The 19,369-nt window shown below is 44.0% G+C and overlaps 1 protein-coding gene across 1 annotated transcript in view; it reads right to left on the bottom strand.

Moving 5' to 3' along the window:
* The window catches only part of PAPPA (pappalysin 1), a 234,087-nt gene extending 216,609 nt beyond the window's left edge, over positions 1-17,478 (bottom strand). Inside the window, exon 1 of the mRNA XM_075120284.1 lies at positions 17,292-17,478. Coding sequence (XP_074976385.1) covers positions 17,292-17,346 — 55 coding nt within the window. The 5' untranslated portion in view covers positions 17,347-17,478. The remainder of the gene's footprint in view (positions 1-17,291) is intronic.
* Positions 17,479-19,369: the final 1,891 nt, after the last annotated feature.

Below are 19,369 nucleotides of genomic sequence, written 5' to 3'. Positions count from 1 at the left end.
TAAAATCAATTCTTTCAGTCAGTAACCTAGATGTTTTAAAAATTATTATTAATGTGAATATATGCGAGGATTTTTTGTTTACTTGCTAATTTGCAAATATTCAGGAATATACAATGGGGACCAGAATTTCAGAGGTGCTGGGCATCCAAAGGGTACCATGGAAGTCAGTATGGCACTGCAGATGCTCAGCACTGCTCTAACCAGGTCAAGGGTCTCCCAGGCATTAGCCCGAATTGGGATAATTATCTAAAGAAAAAAAAACAACCAACCAACCACCCTTGTAAGTCTATATCATTTTCCATGCAAGGACCTCAAAATGCAACACAGGTACTTGTGAATTAAGCCTCACAACATCTGTGTATGGCAGATACAGATTAGCAATTACTGATCAAAACACATGCTATGGTATAATCATGCACAAGTACTGCAATACAAGAAATGACAGAAAAAGAAAGGGCACATTCAATTACACGCATACTTTACAGAGAGGATCTGGAGCTGAATCTGAGTACCTTATTAAATTATTATTTATAATCTGGACTGCAGTAGCACCTAGAAGACCTAATAGAGACTAGGGCTCCATTGTGCAAGGTGCTACACAAACCCATACTGAAAGACAGTTCATGTCCCAAAGAGTCTACAACCTAAATAGACAAGATGGATGGTGGGAGGGGAAAACAGAGGTATAAAGAAATGAAATGAACCTGCCCAAGATCACACAGCAGATCAGTGGCTGATCCAGGAATAAAAAACAAGTCCTCCAGATTCCCAACCCAGTGCCCTATCCACTCGGAAAACTCCCACAGACGTCAATGGGAATTTTGCCTGAGTAGGGTCTGCAAGGGCAGTACTTAGTAATAAAAGGCCTAAGTAGAGCTGGTCGCACAATTTCCAATGCAATAATTTTCCATCAGAAAATGGTGATTCAATGAAATCAAAACATTTCACATGAACGTATTGATTTCGCTGAAATATTTAGATGAAAAAGTGTCGAAATGTTCCATTTCAAATTCATTGTTTTGATGATTAGATGAAAATATATTATATAAAAGTCCAAATAATAAAGTCAAAACAAACCATTGCAGCATTATCAAAATGAAACCTTTTGTTAAAGTTGTTTCAATATTTCTGAAAAGGAATTTTCATTTGGTGGGAAATTCCAAATTTTAACTTTTTTTTCTAATTTGGAAATTCCAAGTATTGACCAGCTCTACGACAAAGACTTAAAGAAAATGTAAACAAAAAGTAAGGTATAACAAATACGCATGTTCCAGAATTTTTTTTAGAAAAAGCAAATGAGTAAACAACCCATCCAAACCAAACCAAACATCTTAATAGGATTCCCTTAGCCTATGCATCAAATCCTGCTTCCCTTTCTCACAACAAATGAAATTCAACCTTGTGCACATGAACAGCATCAGAGCTGTGCCATACTTGAAAGCTCTGAACTATAATCTGGGCTAGCAATCTCCTAAAAATTGCATTTCTCGTGAGATTTTGGCTGCCAGTTGGGCCAGAATCACCGGAACAGAAAAAGCCTCCTTCCTGAAATTTGGACATTTCCATTTTTGATCCCGGTGGAACCAAGAAATACAGAGGCAGAGCAAAAATGAAAACAATGGCAAAAGAACACTGGGAGTGGGTGAGGCTGATGTGGGCTCATTGCCAATTTTTCAAAAAAGGGATTCTAATTTTTCTTCTTTAACAAGTTGTCCATCTTTACTTAATCTCCATATTATTTGAAAATGAGTGCATGTGACATAAAGTTTACACCCTGCCTTAGTTACCTGCATACAATTCACATCAAAGTTCCATTGTTATGGATCCTTTACTGCCTATTGCTGTGTATTCAAAATAGTGTATAAATATGCTAACCTAAAACATTAAGCTACTGCTATTATATCCCCGTTTTTACTGGATATTACTAAATTATGTATGAATACTCCTGTAATGCTTTAAGAATTGGAGAAAAAACAGGCAACTGGTTCAGGTCAAATTTGGTGTAAAACAAGGAAGCATGGAATCCCATCACTTTTTGTTAGGTTCTTAAATTGGACATTAAGAATGGTAGATGAGTTGGAGGGCATGACATTGAGAAACCCTGCTCTAGATCATCCCAACTTCATTGCACCGTGACGCACTTCTGACAACAAAAATTACTACATGACCCCAGGAGGAGGGATCAAAACCTGAGCCCACCTGAGCCCCGCCGCCCCAGGCAGGGGGACCAAAGCCAAAGCCCGAGGACTTCAGCCTCGGTTCGGGGTACCTGTAACTTGAACCCCAGCACTCAGGGCTGAAGCCAAAGCCTGAACCCCGCCACCCAGGGCTGAAGCCCTGGGGCTCTGGCCCCAGGCAGTGGGGCTCAGACTTTGGGGCTTCGGCTCCAGCCCGGACCCCAGCAAGTCTAACACCAGCCCTGGTAACCCCATTAAAATGAGGTTGGGCCAACTTTGGGGTCCCAAGCCACAGTTTGAGAACTGCTGATCTAGTGGTAAGCTCTTTATCTTATGCACACAACATCATACCACTGGCAGACATGTCTTCATTAATGATGATCTTCTTCATTACTTTGAAAAATAGGTATACTGAATGTGGACTGATAAATGCCAAGACGACAAAGTGGTTGTATCTTGGAGGAGAAACTGTAGATAAATTGTTGAAATGCAGCAGCTGTGACGTCACTGAAGAAGTGAAACCTTGTGCGCGTCTAAGAAGTTTGATCATTATCGATGGTTCCATCACCAAGGAGGTTAAAGGAAGACGTGCCTTACCAACAAGTGCTGCGCAGAAGTTGATGAAATTATGGACTGATAAAAATATTAGACTTTGTATCAAAGTGAAAATTTACCAAACCAGTGTGCTAACAGTATTACTCTATGGTCTGGAAGCAGCTTCATTAAATGAAACAGACGTCAGAAGGCTGGAGGCAGTAGAGATGAGAGTTCTTTGGAAGATGGCAGATATAAAGTGGAATTATTTTAAGATGTCAGAAAGAAAGTAGGATGTAAAATCAGGGTACTGAATGGGCTGCAATTTAAAAAAAAAGATTATGATGGTGGAGACACTGTAGAAGACAAATAGATGATAGGATGCCAAAGAAAATGATGCAAACACAATAAAGGACATTCAGACCTAGAAGCAGATCTCTGAGTAGATGGCAGAACATTGTATACCAGGACATGCCCAGTCTGGGCTTAGTGGCAGAACAAGCCATGGACAGGAATCAATGGCACTACTATACTGCTCCCAGGCTCGGCAGAGATGCTTTGGAATGAGAAGAAGATTCCTGGATAAAAGACTCACCAACTGTAATTTCCGCAGTTACTCCATATACAAATGCACACATGCCGTTACTTTATATAGCCTCTTGTGAATTTTAAACATGTTGCTTGAGCTACAAAACAATTAAGAATTGCAATAAATTACAAAGTTAAAAACTATATTGATCACTTTATAAAGGGGTCAGTCATGGCTGCAAACTTTTACTTTAAACTTCTCTCCTGCAGAAAAGTACATTTCCCTGACATGCTGATCAGCCTGTTTGTTTGGAATTCAGTTACTTTATCCTTCAAATTTCTCTCATGAAATATCACATTTCCAATGATAGTATGTATTCTCTGTTTGTTTTTTCTTCATTACATTCATTAAATAAATTCTACAGTTTTTTGGGAGGTAGAAGGGTGAGTAATAAGTTGAATTCTATTCCATTGTGGTTATAATGAAAAGAAATTTTGATTGCCATAGATTATATAAATGATGGGCCAAATTCTGCCCTTAGTACACCAGTGTAAATCCTGAGCAACTCCAGTAACCTCCAGGAATAGGCCAATCAAAACTGGCAACCCTAGCTGTGGGATTATTCTGCATTTACACTGAAAATCTGAAAATCATTTTAAATCAAAGATTCTCCTTTTAGTTTTATGCCACAGCTTTTAGCAATATTCTGTTCAGTATGGACTCAGTAGGTGAAATCCTAGCTCCAATGAAGCCAAAGGTAAAACTACCAAATGACTTCAAGAGGGTCAGGATTTCACTCAAAATTTGTCTCCCTTCTGCACGACAAAATACCCGTCAATAACACCTGGACATGTAAAGTCAATTTCTGAAACTCTTCCCTATGAGAGAGCCATCCCTGACAGTTCAGTGAGCTCAATGGGAATATCTGCATACATAACGTGTGATCCCTTTCCCATGGATTTCAGTGCACAGGATGGGGGCCACACTAATCATAACAGGGGTTGCGGAACTGGGCCTTTAAGGAGACTAGGGTATTGGCTTTGAGATGCAGCTTCTGGGATAAAGATGTTGCCCTAAACTTGGGAATTTCCTGCTTCTTTCTGTCCCATAGACAGCTAAAATAAGCTTTAAGAATACTACAGCATTCTACAGTCTTCTTCTTTGTGTTAATCCTACCAAATGGGTCTGCTCTACAAGCCCTCCCCGCTCCAAAGAGCTCTGTTCAATGCCATAAACTACAGCAATGACCTCAAATAACTTTCAAGAGTATGGTGTTTTGGACTTCTATGGTAGGATACAGGTAGTAAGGGCTTTGGCTGGCTGTTTTTAAAGTTGTGTGTACTAGCTGAGGGCAGAAGGCAGACTCAAAAGGGGCTCTTGTTCTGTTGCAAAAGATGTTTGCATTGCTCTGTTCTCTGATAATCTCAAGAGCGACAAAACACCAGCAAATTGTTCCAGAAGGAACCTTGTGTATCCTTTATTTAAAGCCCCAGGCTAACACTGATTCCCATCTAACTAGATCTTATTAGCACTGGGTGGGGACTATCTCAAGCAGGGCTACTGAAACTCATGTTAAAGCTCCAGTTGATAGAATCAAGAAAGGGACACACTGAGGGGAGAGACAAGGTGGGTGAGGTAATATATTTTATTGGATCAATTTCTGTTTGTGAAAGAGACATACTATGCTTTCAAGTTCCATAGAGCTCTTCAGGTCTGTAGAGGAGACATGTTCAAGGCTGTCTAGGGCATACAGACTCCCAGTTGCCGTTCACTTCTACACAGAAGAGAGTATAGAGATCCCCTTAAGGAGCTTTGTATCAGGGGGTAGCCGTGTTAGTCTGTATCTACTCCATCTGATGAAGTGGGTTCTATCCCACAAAAGCTTATGCCCAAATAAATCTTAGTCTTTAAGGTGCCACCGGACTCCTTGTTGTTTTTAAGGAGCTTTAAAAATCCACATTACTCACCCTTACTTTAAACAAATAATAATGTGGATTTTTAAAGCTCCTTAAGGGGATCGCTATACCCTCTTCTGTGTAGAAGTGAATGGCAACTAAAATAAATAACCTAAAAATCTTTGGGGGCAGATCCTCAGCCAGTTTAAATGATCACAGCTGCATTGACTTCAATGAAGTTATGACACTTTACTCCAGCTGAAGATTTGGCCCCTTTTTAGTGTGTACTGGAGATATAGGACATAACCGGGACTCAGGTGTCAGGGCTCTATTCCCATCTTGCCTATTAAGTCACTGAAGTCACAATCACTTTATACCTCACTTCCTCCTTTCATTTAACAAGGATAATAATATTCACGTACCTAAAAGTGTGTTCAGTGTAGGGTGACCAGCTAGCAAGTGGGAAAAATTGAGGCACTTTTTTCTGGAGGGGGAGAGGGGTATAGTGGTGTATATAAGACAAAGCCCCTAATATTGGGATGGTCTCAATAATACTGGGACATCCGGTCACCCTAGTTAGTGAATTACCTGACTGTTGGCACAGAGATTTGAGATCCTCAGATGGAATTTGCTACCAAAAGTGCTACATATTAATCACGATGATCGCCCCCACCCCCCTTTTGTCTAATAAAGAATTTCCAGATTGCATGAAGACATTGTAACATGTATATTACTTTAAGAAGTAGGCTAAAGGCAGCAGACAAAACAAGTGGTCTACATTCTGGGGTGAACTAACTGGATATCTGGTATTCCAGAACAAAACTGAGATGAAGTCCCAAATTGTCTCATCAGAAGATTTTAAAATCTACAGGATGTCTGGCTTCAGGTCAAATGCTGAGGAAAGAAATCTGGTAAATGACTACCCTGCCTGCAAAATCTGTTTATCTGATCATTAGGATAACATGGGCTACTACTGCAAGTTTCTGGGGTGGGGGCGGTGGGCAGGGAAGATGTCCAACTGTCCATGACCATAAATGAAAGACGACAATGTGTTCTTCGTCCCTGGACTATTAGATTATTTGTTTTTTGACTTTCACAAGGAGGACTATCACATGGCAGCTGCTTTACTCATCAATATTCATACTCACTCTGTACGGACTACTTTGTGAGCAGCCTCCTTGCTTTCCTCCAAAGACTGCAAGACTCTTAAGGCCTGGTTTCCAGAGGTGTTGAGCACCTGCAGCCCCTCCTGGAGTCAGTGGGAGCTGTGGAGATGCTATACCTCTGAAAATGTGGCCCAGGATGTGCAAAGTATGCAGCCTCCCAATACGGAGATAAAGGCTGTCTCAGATTGGGGAAAAATACCTTTATGCTAAACCAAAGAGCAACTCCTTATTAGCCAGCACTGGGCAGCCAAACAACTGCAAGACGGAAAAGACAGGGGGCTTTTTTTTATTACACAAGGGTCCCCTGTCTTTGTAAATATATTAGTAGATATGTTTAATCCAAATGGGCTTGTAGCCATAACACAAAACACAGCACTACAGTTGCTGTTAATTAGCAACTCCCCCCACCCCAGGCCCCCCTGCCTTTTGGCAGTCTCAGCAGAGAGGTCAAGGACTGAATGGGCTATGGAGACTGAACTCTTTTCTTAGCCCTAGTAATGTTTTCTCTACAATAAAGATAAAGCACAGTGGTGCGGGGGAGTGGGGGAAAATTATACGGCCTCTACTGATTCTGTACCTGTTCTGTGGATACATGGAAGACATCAGTCTCCAGGGCTGTCAATCCAGCAACTTTCTCCAGCCATAATTCATTTAAAAAAGAAAACAGAAAGAATGGTATGTTACTGACAGTCATTCTGGAGGGGATACTGGGAGCCTAGGGCGGCAGAGAAGTTGGGTTGCCTTCGCGCCGAGATTCTGGTGGCTGGCTCAGGACAGCATGGCATTGACAGCTGTTCTGGAGGGGAGCTGTGTGTCCGGGAGATGGGGAAGCAAGGAGTGGTGCTCCGCGTACCACTCGCTCGGCGCTCCTGAAGGCAGAGTCAGTACGGTATGGCATGACAGTAGAAGAGCTGAGTGAACTGGTCTGAAAGCCGGAAGCAAGGTGCTATGCTGGTTAATGCGTGTGCATGAGGTGATGAGGGTAGGGTCAGAGATGGATAGAAATGTACTCTGGAGTACTTGGCTCCAGAATAACCTGGAAAATTCAAAAGCCACCTGGAGAGGCCTTTAGATCAGGTCAGGCCAGGGCATATTATGCCATCTATCAGGTCCCAGGACTTTCACAAATGAGTCAAACACACCCAAGTATTTTTTTCCCAGAATCAATTTTCTAGTCTGAATGGTGATGCTGATAGGATCAAAGGGGAAAACCTGTCTTGTCTTGCTGCTGATGAAGATAATCAAGTAAGTGATAAACAAACTGATCAGGAGAAAGACACTATTTCAATAGAATGAAAGCCAAGAGAGAGAGCTCAGGAGAAAGGCCTCACTCTGCTCCTCAGAAATTCCCTTACTTCTTTCACTCAAATGGCATTTGAAAAACGCAACTGCAATGTCCCATCCACACGAGATATGGGCCCAAACTGAACTCCCTGATCCAGACTGCCCCAACTTTCACAATCAGATCTGAACTTAGCAATTGCCCCTATTTCTACAGTGCAAGGGGCTAAATCAATGCCCTGGATCTAAACACCCCAAACGTTAGTAAAGTTCAGATCCTGATCCAAACTTTGTGGCTTGGGTCCATCTACAACAAACCAATGGGTAGATTAAACTTACATTCTCCCACATGCTCCTAACGCCTGTCCCAGACCGATTTGTCCTCCAATCCCAGCCCAATTCCCCCCAGGACAGATACCTTCATAGCTTTCCTGATGAACTCCTGTCTTCTTCCCACCGATGAGCCCTTAATCTTCCCCCTAAGTGAGGCAGGTAGTGCCGCCCACTGCAGTAGCAGCTGGCTGGCAGCAGTCAGCTATCAACCCTGCACTGCACCTGGTTCTCTGATTGTGGGGCTTCAGCTGACCCCCAGGACCCTGCCAGGAATGATAACTAATGGCCACTCCACAACAACTGAAGAAATGGATGAAAATGAAAGGTAGGTCACTCTGCATAGGTAAGTCAATCCCTACTGAATGGGCAAGCAACATAATGGAGCTGATAAAAGGCATACGTTTCAGAATCTCTATCTTGTCTGCATGGGGAATTCATGGGAAAGTTAGTGCAAAATAGCGAGGATGTAAATGTAAAGTGCAGTAGCTATTCCACCCTTACTTCCTGTGTGGACATTCTTATTCGGCACTAGCATATGGGGTGCTAGTTCAGAATAGCTCATCCAGTCTTGCCCCATGTAGATAAGCCCTTGGGTACTCATATTGCCCCCATCACCAGTGGTGCATTAGCCACTGGGCCAACAGGACCTGTGTCCATGGGCCTTGGCACCCTGACCCTCTCTGCCTGCCTGCTGCTCCTGGCAGGGGGCGGGGCTCAGGGGCTTGCCCCACTCTGCTGGCTTGTCCCGCTCCACTTGCCTGTCCTGCATGCCCCCGCGCCCTGATCCTATTTCCCTGGCAGAAGTGCGGGGTGGGTGGACGGGCCCTCACTTTCTCTGGCACAGGGCCCCACAAAACTGTAATCCACCTCTGACCATACCACTGTATGTAAGTGCCTCATAATTTGTAGTGTATTTAACCTCCAAGTCCTCTGTGAAATAGGGCAATGCTATTATCCCCATTGTACCGATGGGGAATTGAGGCACAGAGAGGCTAAATGACTTGCCTAAGGCCTGTGAAGGCGTAGGGAGTTGAATCCAGGTCTCTTCAGTCCTAGGCAGGTGCTACAATCACTAGCCATCTTGCCTCTTGCCACCCCAAAGCACTAATGATATGGCAAAGAGGGCAAATTACAAATGGCTATTGGACCCCTTCAACCATTTCCTGATTGGTTCCTTGGGTTCAAAAGAAGGGTTGGGGAAAGGGGAGTGGAAGGAGCATATAATCCTGTACTAACCTCTGCCAATCAGAGCGTTGCATAAATCCTGGTCCTATCTAGTCACACGGTTCTGGAAATGCTGGGATGGCAAAGGAAGACACTCATCTGCAGTGATCTGTCTGTATGGCACAAGGTGGTTTTTTCATACTCCTGTCTGCCAGATATAACATGGAGGTAGGTCCACCCATCACTGCTCCCTTTCAGTAATATGCTTTGCTTCAGCTCCTGAGAGTGTTTCCCATCCCCTTTACATCAGAACATACAACCATGCTAGTGCCCCTCCTCCTTGCCTCCCCTCGCGCCCCCCCCCACACACACACACGTGAGGCTTTGCTCCTTTTTCTTCCCTAGCATTACACTGTCAGGATGTGCAGAAATTAATTGATTTGTGAAAGGAAGTTGCAGGCAGAACTATATGAAATCAAAACATTCCAGTCATTCCTCCCAAGCTTCTGAGTGCAATAGAGATTCCTCAAATATGGTAAGAAAACAAAACAAAACAAACAAACAAACAAAGGAAAAAATAGAAGATGGGCAGACAAAGGAAAAGAAGACAAAAACCACAACAAACATCAAATAAACCTGAGGCAAGCCCCTAGCTAAAAAATGGAGGGGTTGGGGGGGTTCTGTTAGAAACTTGGCATTGATGACTTTCTGTGATATGTCACTGCATGAAATGAATACAATTTCGTAAGCTTATAGGAAACGATTGCCATATGTGAGGCTGATGGCAAACTGCCCTTTTCCCGCCACCCCCTATTGCTTTAATCACTAAAGCTGAGATTAAATAAGTGCAATCCTTCTCCACCTATCTTAATGTGTAAATACATCATGGACCAAGGTGTACCATTGGTCACAAACCAGTGGCAGCTCTAGGTCAAAATTTTAAGGGAGGCATATCCCTCATTCACTGCCCATGAAATTAAGGGCACTTTTGAAAATACCCGTTTATCCTCTGCTGTGCTTACCTGGTTCTTTAGGGAAGTGTAGGAGCCCTCACTGACGTCCTGGTGTGATACAGGACACTGCCAAGTCTGGAGCCCTGGTCACGCCCTTGGTTAGAATATGGGGGATGTTACATGGACACCTATGAGTGTCACTCTGACTTGGGTTCTCTAAATGGGCTGCAGAAAACTTGCCGCCTCCAGCCCGAAATGAAGCAGGCAACTGCAGTTCCGTTAGAAGCACCTATTAAATCTCCCTCCTTCAGAATCTGATCCAAAGCCCATTGAACTCAAGAGAAATCTTTCCTTCAACTTCATGGGTTTTGTATTATCCCCTAAGTCTTTATGTAGTTTGAACTATGATAGAAGTGCCTCATCTAATGTATGATTTCATCCTCCAGGGAACAACCAAGATTATTAGGCTTATCCGCAAAAAGAAAAGGAGGACTTGTGGCACCTTAGAGACTAACCAATTTATTTGAGCATGAGCTTTCGTGAGCTACAGCTCACTCGTGCTCAAATAAATTGGTTAGTCTCTAAGGTGCCACAAGTCCTCCTTTTCTTTTTGCGAATACAGACTAACACGGCTGTTACTCTGAAACTAGGCTTATCCAATGACTTCTGATTACCTTATGTGAAGTGATGTGCATGTGGCAGTCCCAATCCTCACATTTGAGCATTCGTGTCACAAGGCCACCAGAACTGCTACCCATTGGCTTCCTTGTTGAGACTGACACAGAGGCTGAGGACTGTATGGGGGTTCAGGGGCAGCCTATCCAATTCTCTCACTCCCTGAAGGTGGTGACTGCAGGTGAGGGTGGGTTCACCTGGATAGGGTGGAACATGTGGAAGGCTTGTATTGATACTGCTCATGCTGAAGCTTGTTACACAGAGTTCCACCATCTTTCTCCATCCACCATCTATCACCAGCACTAAACTCACTATAAGATTTTTTTTTAAGTAGAATTAAAAGAAGAAAGATTATTAGGCTTCAATGTTAATTTACTTTGAATTGTGTCCTATATTTTGGGACTCTGCTTCCTGATTCCATTGTGGTATTTCTTATTAAAACTGATCTTTGCAAGGGCACCAAGTTAAAAAAGAAGAAGAAGAAGAAGAAAAAAAAAAGCACATTCTCCTGGTTTGTTTATATTGGGTCACACAGTAAAACCAGGTTTTGTTTTTCTTTTAATTTCGTGCTTTAAGAAGAAACACATTGTTGGAATCACGAGGCTAGGACGTACAGTATGGTACAACTTTCAAGGTACCCTAGGCCAATTCCCCTCCCACCCACCCCCATTCCAGTCTCCCTTTAATTATCCTTGTGATGAGTTTTCCTGTTCTCAGCTAACAAGTAACAGACCACGTCAGAAGCACATTCCACACCCCCATTATCGGGAAGCGTTTTTCTTCTTTCCTCTAAGAACAAAAATAAGAGGTCAGTTTTCAATAAATTCAGAAATGGCAGCTTTGAAAAATCTTAGCCTGCATCTGGGGGATTTTGATACTCAATTCACATTCAATTTAATGGGAAGTGGGTGTCCGCATCTCAGCTATGATTCTTACAAAAATCCCAGTTGATCTGTGGATGCACATAGTGGCGCAGATCTAAACCCCTCCTTCTGCTCCCCCTACCCCCCTCCAGACGGACCCCTAGGGCACTGACAGATACTATAGGTGCAGCATTTACAGCCTTGCAAGAGTTACTGCTATAGGGAGTGGTTAACAGGTATTTGGTGATTAAGAGCCCTGGTTAGATGAGAACTCACAGATACTCTTGTCTTAGTCATTTTCAGCAGCAGAAGCTGTAAGGAATGGCAAAGACACCCTGGTCAAATAGTTTTCAGCGACAGAAGCTCCAGACTCTCCCAGAAGGTGTCACTGTAGGGAATAGTCTAGGAGACGACTGGCTATGGGGAACTGTTAGCGCTGGCTTCCAGGGCACTCAGAGTTATGGTAGTTGAAGCCTCTGGGAGCAGGACTCACAGCAGGGAACGATGCAGGATGCTGCCTTTGGAGGAGCTTCCAACCATTCAAAGCCCCAGTCTGCGCAGCAGGAATGGCTCCAGGGAATGGGGTGGGAATCTTAACTATGGACAAAAATCACGCTTTCCCTCCTCTCTGGCTTTCCCAAAAGGACTATGGAAGCTAGCCGGCTTTTTGTTCTCGGTAATCACTCCACCAAGATTTCAAAGGCATTATGTAAGTGAACCAATGTAAAGTGATTATGTCCAAGGCTGTCAATAAATCATTAACATTTTTTAACACGATCAGCACAACTATTTGTGTCACAGCTGTCTTGTTCACTTTCAAATCAAAGCTTTCAAATTAAATATTCATTTAATAGTAAAATATTAATGCATCCCCACTGTTTCTGTAACAAATATTAATTTCTTATGGCACTTCCAGGCAAGGCATAAGTTATAAAGTTTGGCTCCCACAGGAATCCCCTCATCTCCCCCTTTCCCCTTTTTTTTTCTTTTTTCTTTTTTTTGCATTATCCTGTGTTTAGCCCAGAGAGAGGATCTTTTCAAGGAAGGGGCTTTCAGAAGGAGCAGAAAGGTATATTATTTATTTGAAAGCATACCCACGACCCCACCCCACTAAACCAGGAGAATATCGAAGGCTACCGTTCCGTCTCCTGGCTGCAGAATGAGTCATTCATCCATTCAGCAATTCCTGTTGGAAAAGAACCATGAATGCCTCTGCCACCAGAATCCATTACAGATATTAAACTTAGCAAATCATCAAGGAGGGGCAAGATTTAAAGTCTTCAAGGTGCATGCCTGGTCTCAGCAGAAGTGGAATTGATTTGATAACAAGCTTTTGCAGTCCTAATGCCTGGGATATGTGGTATGCAGCTACCCTGGATGAGAAGCAGGTGACAGGGATAGAGTCTCTCTCTTTTGGATGCTTTTTTTTCCTTTGGATTTTACTGGTTCATCTCAGGGAAAGAGACACTGAATTCTAGTGAAGGCTGCAGGGGTGTTTCTTCAACTTTATAGTATGCTGGCACATTACAGTCACAGACAGTGTACAGCAGTCCCCCACTCTTGTTGCATGAGGCGTGTCCGTGGGGCACAAGGAATTTACAAGAACTGACAGGGTATTCCGAAGGGGCAGCGTGTAATGGGCCATAACAGAGCCCTGCACTGCCCTACATAAGGCATTGGGTTGTCAAGGACTTCACGGTCTAGAAAATTCAGGAAGGGAGGATGGGGGAGTGGGTGCAGTGGAAGGGCAGAGGTTAATTTTTGATAAATGGGAATATATAAATCTCCTCAAAAAGATTACTTTTCTGGGCAATTTACCATAATTGTTTCTATTGCTTGCAATCTGCTGATCCCCTCCTCCTGGGGCCATTAACTCCAAGCTACTCCTCGTTATGTTGTGGACTAAATCATGTCCAGTCTTGAGACCCACTGGTCTCCTTCTCCCACTCCTGTCCCCAAGCCTCTTTTCCAGACAGCAGCACCCCACCTGTCCTGGGGTGTCAAGACACAAACCATTCTGCTCCCATGCCCCCCCTAAAGATCACTCCTCTTCTCACGGACTGTGCTAAAGGAGTGATCCTTCCCCTCGGCTTCCTGATGAGCCCAGTCGTTTCTACCTCTGCCTATTAGACTGTAAGCTCTTAGCAGCAGGGATGCCCCTCATTTGGTCTGTCATACTGCACCAGGCACATTGTCAGTACTTAACAAACACGACACAATAGTGAAAGTGGAAAGCAGCAAGACAGTGGTGACCCTGGGAATTGCAGACAATTCCGGAGGGATGCTGGGGTTGACTTTAAATAGGTATTGGGTAATTTCTTCCCTGACTACCTGTTCTTTTTCATTTTCTTGCACCTAGATTCAGATGAGAATGACAGCAGATGGGTAAAATACCACAAGCATGGCTGGTCTCCCAAGACCAGTACATCCTTGGCCCTTCGATGGATGCAGAAGGAGTAGGATGCAAGCTTTCCCCTCCCCATTCAAGGACTTTGAGGAGCAAAGCATCTTCTTTCTCTGGGTGCCCTTATAGGTGTAGTCAACCCCAAAGGGGGCTTGGAGGAGGCAGGGCCATGCTCCCCTGCCTCCACCACACACACACACACACACGCACGCACAATGGCCCATGCAGCCGGTTACCTGTGCAGAAGGTAGCAGGGTATACCATCCCAGAAGATGCTGCAGTGTATGCCTCCCTGGAGATACAATCCCTCCCACAGCTCCCATTAGGGTGGTGCAACTTCATTCCACCCCGCTGCAGGCCGGTGCCTTTATGGCTCAGCTTAGCCCTTGGTATTTATGGCCTGAATGGAAGCAGGAGTTACTAGAGAGCTGCCATCTAGCCTAATTCTGCTGAGGAGCAGTCAGGATAAGCTTGGATAAATATCTGTGCTTGTTTGAATGGAATCTCAGAACCTGATGAGGTTTCTCCATCACTAGGGCAAAGCTCTGAATCCTTATAATCATCCAAAGACTATCTGGCTGCAGTGACCTCAGGCACTCTTATCATTCACTATCGGCAGTTAAGGAACTTGGTTGGTTTGGAGTGGTGGGGGACTCAGAGAGAAATTTCACAGACATTAGTCAGCGAGGTGGACACCAGGCTTCAGGGGAGGGAATAAAAACAACATAGGCACTTTTTAGGACATTCTTTTCAGTAAAAGTTTCATACAGAGATTTAACCCACGGATGGAGTGCACCTGTGCAGCAGCTGAATAATCCGCAGGTTTAAGAGCCTCTGACTACTCATTGACACAATGAGGGCAGTGAGCAGTCAGAATCAGGTTTCCTAAAAGTCTCTAAATCCATAGTCCCAGGATACAGCTTAACAGTTCCAGAGGAATCATTAAAACCTATTGATTCAATCATGCAAGCTTCTTACTCACCTGCCCTTCCTCTATCAACACTTCCACTCCCCCACAGCTACCACGAATGGCTTTCCCCCACTTCCCCATTCCTAGCCCTTTCCACTCCCCTATTACTGCCACACTGGCTTTCCCCCCCAAGACTACCTCCTACCAGTGTCCCTTCACTGTCACCTTTCCCGTTCTCAGGGGACATCATTTCAGAAAAATTCTGGGGCAGGGGGGGAAGTTGTGCCAGCATACGGAACAATATATCTTATATCTCTGCATCTTATATCCTGCAGAGTTGGCGGGGGGCAAAAAGTGGAAGACATGATGGAGAATATAGTCCTATGAAAAGCCTGGGGGCCCTGCTGAAGCGTTCACTGCCTGTTTTACCCTCTCACTGTAAAACATAAGCCAATATTCTTTTTTTTTTAAAGGATGCTACATAAAAAGAACTACATTCGTTTTTATAAGTCCCTCTGCTCGTTAAACCACCACCCTGGACTATAAGGTTTTATGGCCAATTGTAAAGCCTCCCACGGTCCCATTACAGTCAATTGAAGGACTAAAATATGGTTTTGAAAATAATCTGGACACATTTCCATTAGCCATTTCCCCCTTTCCTCCCTAAATTGATCATAGAAATCAACACACTAAGAACACACTCCGCGCCTAAAGTTTTCATAGCATTGCACACAGGTGGGAGGGGAAGGGCATCTGGCATGCAAGTTCCATTCAATTTAAAAGGCAAGGAAGGAGCTGTCAGGTTGGTTATACCATATCAAACCTCTTCTGCCCATTAAAGGTAATTAAAGCACTACAATATACAGCAGCCACGAAAATGGCTAGGCAAGGCTAAAACCACTCCCCTTCATTCATCTTCTTGTGGCTAATAATGATGAATCACAGATGTCATTTTTGGAAGAGAACTCTTCTCCTCAGCAATGGTCAATGCAGGGTTGCCCCTCTCACAACATGCTCTAGCGCTTTGTAAGCTGTTCTAAGCTCTCCAGACCTTTTTGCTCCTCAGTGTTTTATAGATGCCTTTCTTACAGCTAAAAATTCTTTTGAAGGGAGGCTCGCAAGAGTCTCTTCCAGCCCTCTGTAGATCTCCACACAAGCAGAAATCAGTCCAAGACCTCAGCAGCCTGCAGCTCCATTCTCTCTGTGTTGATGTGGTTTGGGAGGAGATTTCCAGATAGACCACGACTGAAATACGTACTCATTACTATAGAGATGTTAAATTGTTAATTCAAGGGGCCTCGTTCTGGTTGTCCAATGTATATGTTTGCTTGAATATTCTTTCATTCACAGTCTAAGCCCTGGTGGGACATTTTTCTGACGTGTACCTTTGTTTGCCTCTGAAAGGCACAGATGATAATAGAGCACTGATTTGGTAGAAGGGGTGCCTTGAAAACACAAATTAACATTTACCCTATCCCATGCAAAGGAGGACTGTGGCGAATGGCTGCCTCCTAAGGAGTTCAGTACCGATCTAGATATTGAATCATCTTTGCTGGACCCAACTTAGTCCTCAACTTAAAAAAAAAAAATTCAGAAGACCCGTTTCTTTGCCCTTGGAGTTTACAAGATTGCCCCAAATAGCTGGTATTGTCTAAGGGCCTGTTTCTACCTTCCCAGTTCCAATGGGGCTACTTGCAAAGTAAGGTATTACCAAGCATAATGAAAGGTGGGAAGATTCAGTCCTAAGAGATCTTCATCCTCCGCCCCATTTAGACTGCACACATTGAATTCCTTGTTATGCTATCAATATAAGCAGTGTATTTTTCAGGAACAACCTATAATTTTTTCCAGCAAGTGCACTTATTATAAGTTTGTTTGCCAAGCAGTGTGGCGTCACCTTCCTCCTCGGTTATGGTTAAGCGAACGTGGTTTTGTTTTCAATGGGAAAACAAATGGCATCAATTCTCCAGCCTTCTGCCCCAACCCTCTTTAATGGCATGCACCCCTTCTAGAAGGTTGATCGAAGGCTAAGTGGGGGGCCACATATTTTTGTGGGAGTCCCTTGTTAAAATACAGACAGCAGATTGTTGTACAAGATAATCCACAATGATTATCTCAGGCAATGTTTTACAAAGATGTCAAAGTGGCATTGAATCAGAGAAAGGAAAGCTTTGGGCCAAACTCCCAGCAGATGTAAATCAATTTATACCACCTGGGGACATGTCCCTTTGTCATGAGCTGGCTGAATTATTCAGTATAAATCATGTGATGAGTTTGGGCATTTTTGTTGTTGAACAAATCATTTATACATATTTTTATCATTATCTGAACAGCTATGCAGATGTGGGCATTATATTGGGCAAATAATTTAGTTCTCATTTTCCCCATCACGGGGTCTGCTACTCACTGTGCATTGGCGCCTCCTCGCGGCTCATCTGGGGAATGAGCTCGCCGCTGTCCATGCCCCATTTGGTGGTCACTCAGCCCATTGCCTCAGTCGCTCGCTCTGTGGCCCTTCTCTCGCTGTTGGGAGCTGCAGCACCTCTCCTTTGTGGCTTAGCCCTCCACAATCGTCCTTCCCTTTGGGGGTTTCTCCAGAGTCTCACTTCACACAGTCTCAGGAGGTCTCCATAGCCTCTGTGTTGACTGCACCACTCCAGCAGTGGCTTATAGGGGAACCCGGGCTCGCCTGCTACACTGGGTTCCAGTCCAGGGGCACTCGAACTAGCAGTTCAGGTCTATGTTCTCAGAACTTACTGCTCCTTCCTACCCTGCCGTTTCTCAGGCTCCTGCTCTTCCTCTTGGATCAGGGAGCATGACTGCAGGCTCACCTCCCTGCAGCCCCATTCCATCCCCAACTCCTAGGCTTTACAGTAGCCCCTGCCTGCTCCTGCCCAGGTGAGTTTCGGTGAGTTCTCAGTCTCATTGCCCCTTAGCTCCCCATCAGATGCAGCCTACGACAAATTGGCCTCTTTTGCCACTTTAACCCCATCTGTGCTGTGTGTGGTGGGGTGAACGCCCCAACACACCCCCTTATCCCCGCCAATCATCTAATACAATTATCCATTCAAAAATGTGTTCATCCACTTTAGCTTTGCCCGACACACCCTCCTTGACTTTCAGCTCTGCTATGCCACAGCCAGGCTCATCCCAGGTGATGCATCAGAGCGGTAAAGCCTGTAGGAAAGCGAAATGCCCAGTCATTTCACTGCCACTGCATGCAGCTTGTCACAGCATCTCACAACCTGCTCTGGTATTTTGCATAAGCATTGCCATTCTGTAAAGAGCATTAAAAGAAAGTGGTACCTATTTTGCTCATCTAAGATTATAAATACATACAGAGAGGAGGTTCTTATCTATTGAAAATCAAGAGGGTTGACCTTGAGGAAATGGTATGTTTCCTTTAAATAGCATGCCACATGTTATATCAGGACTATATCTGTCCCAAACTAAACTATGGGGTATACAGAGAATGGAAAAATCCTGCAAAATGTCCTAGTTACATATTGCAGCCTCCCACTGTAAGCTTCTCATCTGAGATCTGCCTGGTGGATCTGACGATAGGATTTTACTTATCAGCCGATATATTTCCCTGGTGCTGTCCCACAGGCTGCACAGCACAAGCCAAGGGAAGGTGAGAATCAAGGATCCATGTGGAAGCTGATGCCACGGAGTGAACCCATCCTTGACCTAGTTTTGGACAGCCTCTCCTCCCCCAGCCCATTTCACCCTTGTGCACAGAACTGGGATTTGCAATGCACAGGGAATATGCATCCTCCCTTGTATGGCTTCCCTCCTGTGATGGAGGACCTACACTGGTGGCAGTCTGGAGTCGCCCCTTATTGGCTTCTGTGGTGATGTGAATAACATAGCGAATAACATAGCAGAACTCTGACACTGACTGATTTCTCCACCAGGGGGAGTAAAATTTGCTTAGGTGAGCATGCGAGGGTGTCTAGCTGGCAAGCAGCCTGCTTTATATACAGCCCAGTCAGTTAAATTCTGTGGCCCAAGAAAATTGTGGGATTTTTTAAAAAAAAAAAAGCCTTGGTAGATTAATAGTTCCTAAGTAAAACTGAGAGAATCACAGGGAAAGGAAAGAGCTGCAGGGAGCTCTGAATCTAGCAGCTATGTGACGTCTGGGGGCTCCAAATGAACAAGGAAATTTATATATTAAGCAGCAAAAAGTTTCCAATAGAGTAAAATCTGTCTCTAATTTAATTGTTTGATTGGCATGTTTTTAAAATACAATTTAAGCAAGATGATATCGCCTTCACTCACTCGAGAAAGAGAGAGAGTTCTATAATGTCGCTGTCAGCAAATGTGTCTTATGTCAACCAGCGGAAGAATAGTTGGATATCTGTCTGCTGAGATAATAACATTAAACTTTCTTGAAACATTTGAGAACTCTGACTAATCTCTCTGCCTCTCTATTTGATTTTTCTAAAGTGAATTTACTGCTGATGAAAGGTTCCCGATTGACAG

The sequence above is a fragment of the Caretta caretta genome, chromosome 16 (genome assembly GCF_965140235.1).
Source record: "Caretta caretta isolate rCarCar2 chromosome 16, rCarCar1.hap1, whole genome shotgun sequence".
NCBI classification, from domain to species: domain Eukaryota; kingdom Metazoa; phylum Chordata; order Testudines; family Cheloniidae; genus Caretta; species Caretta caretta.
Note: the sequence above shows the minus strand (reverse complement) of the source record. Positions and strands in the feature narration are given on the sequence as shown.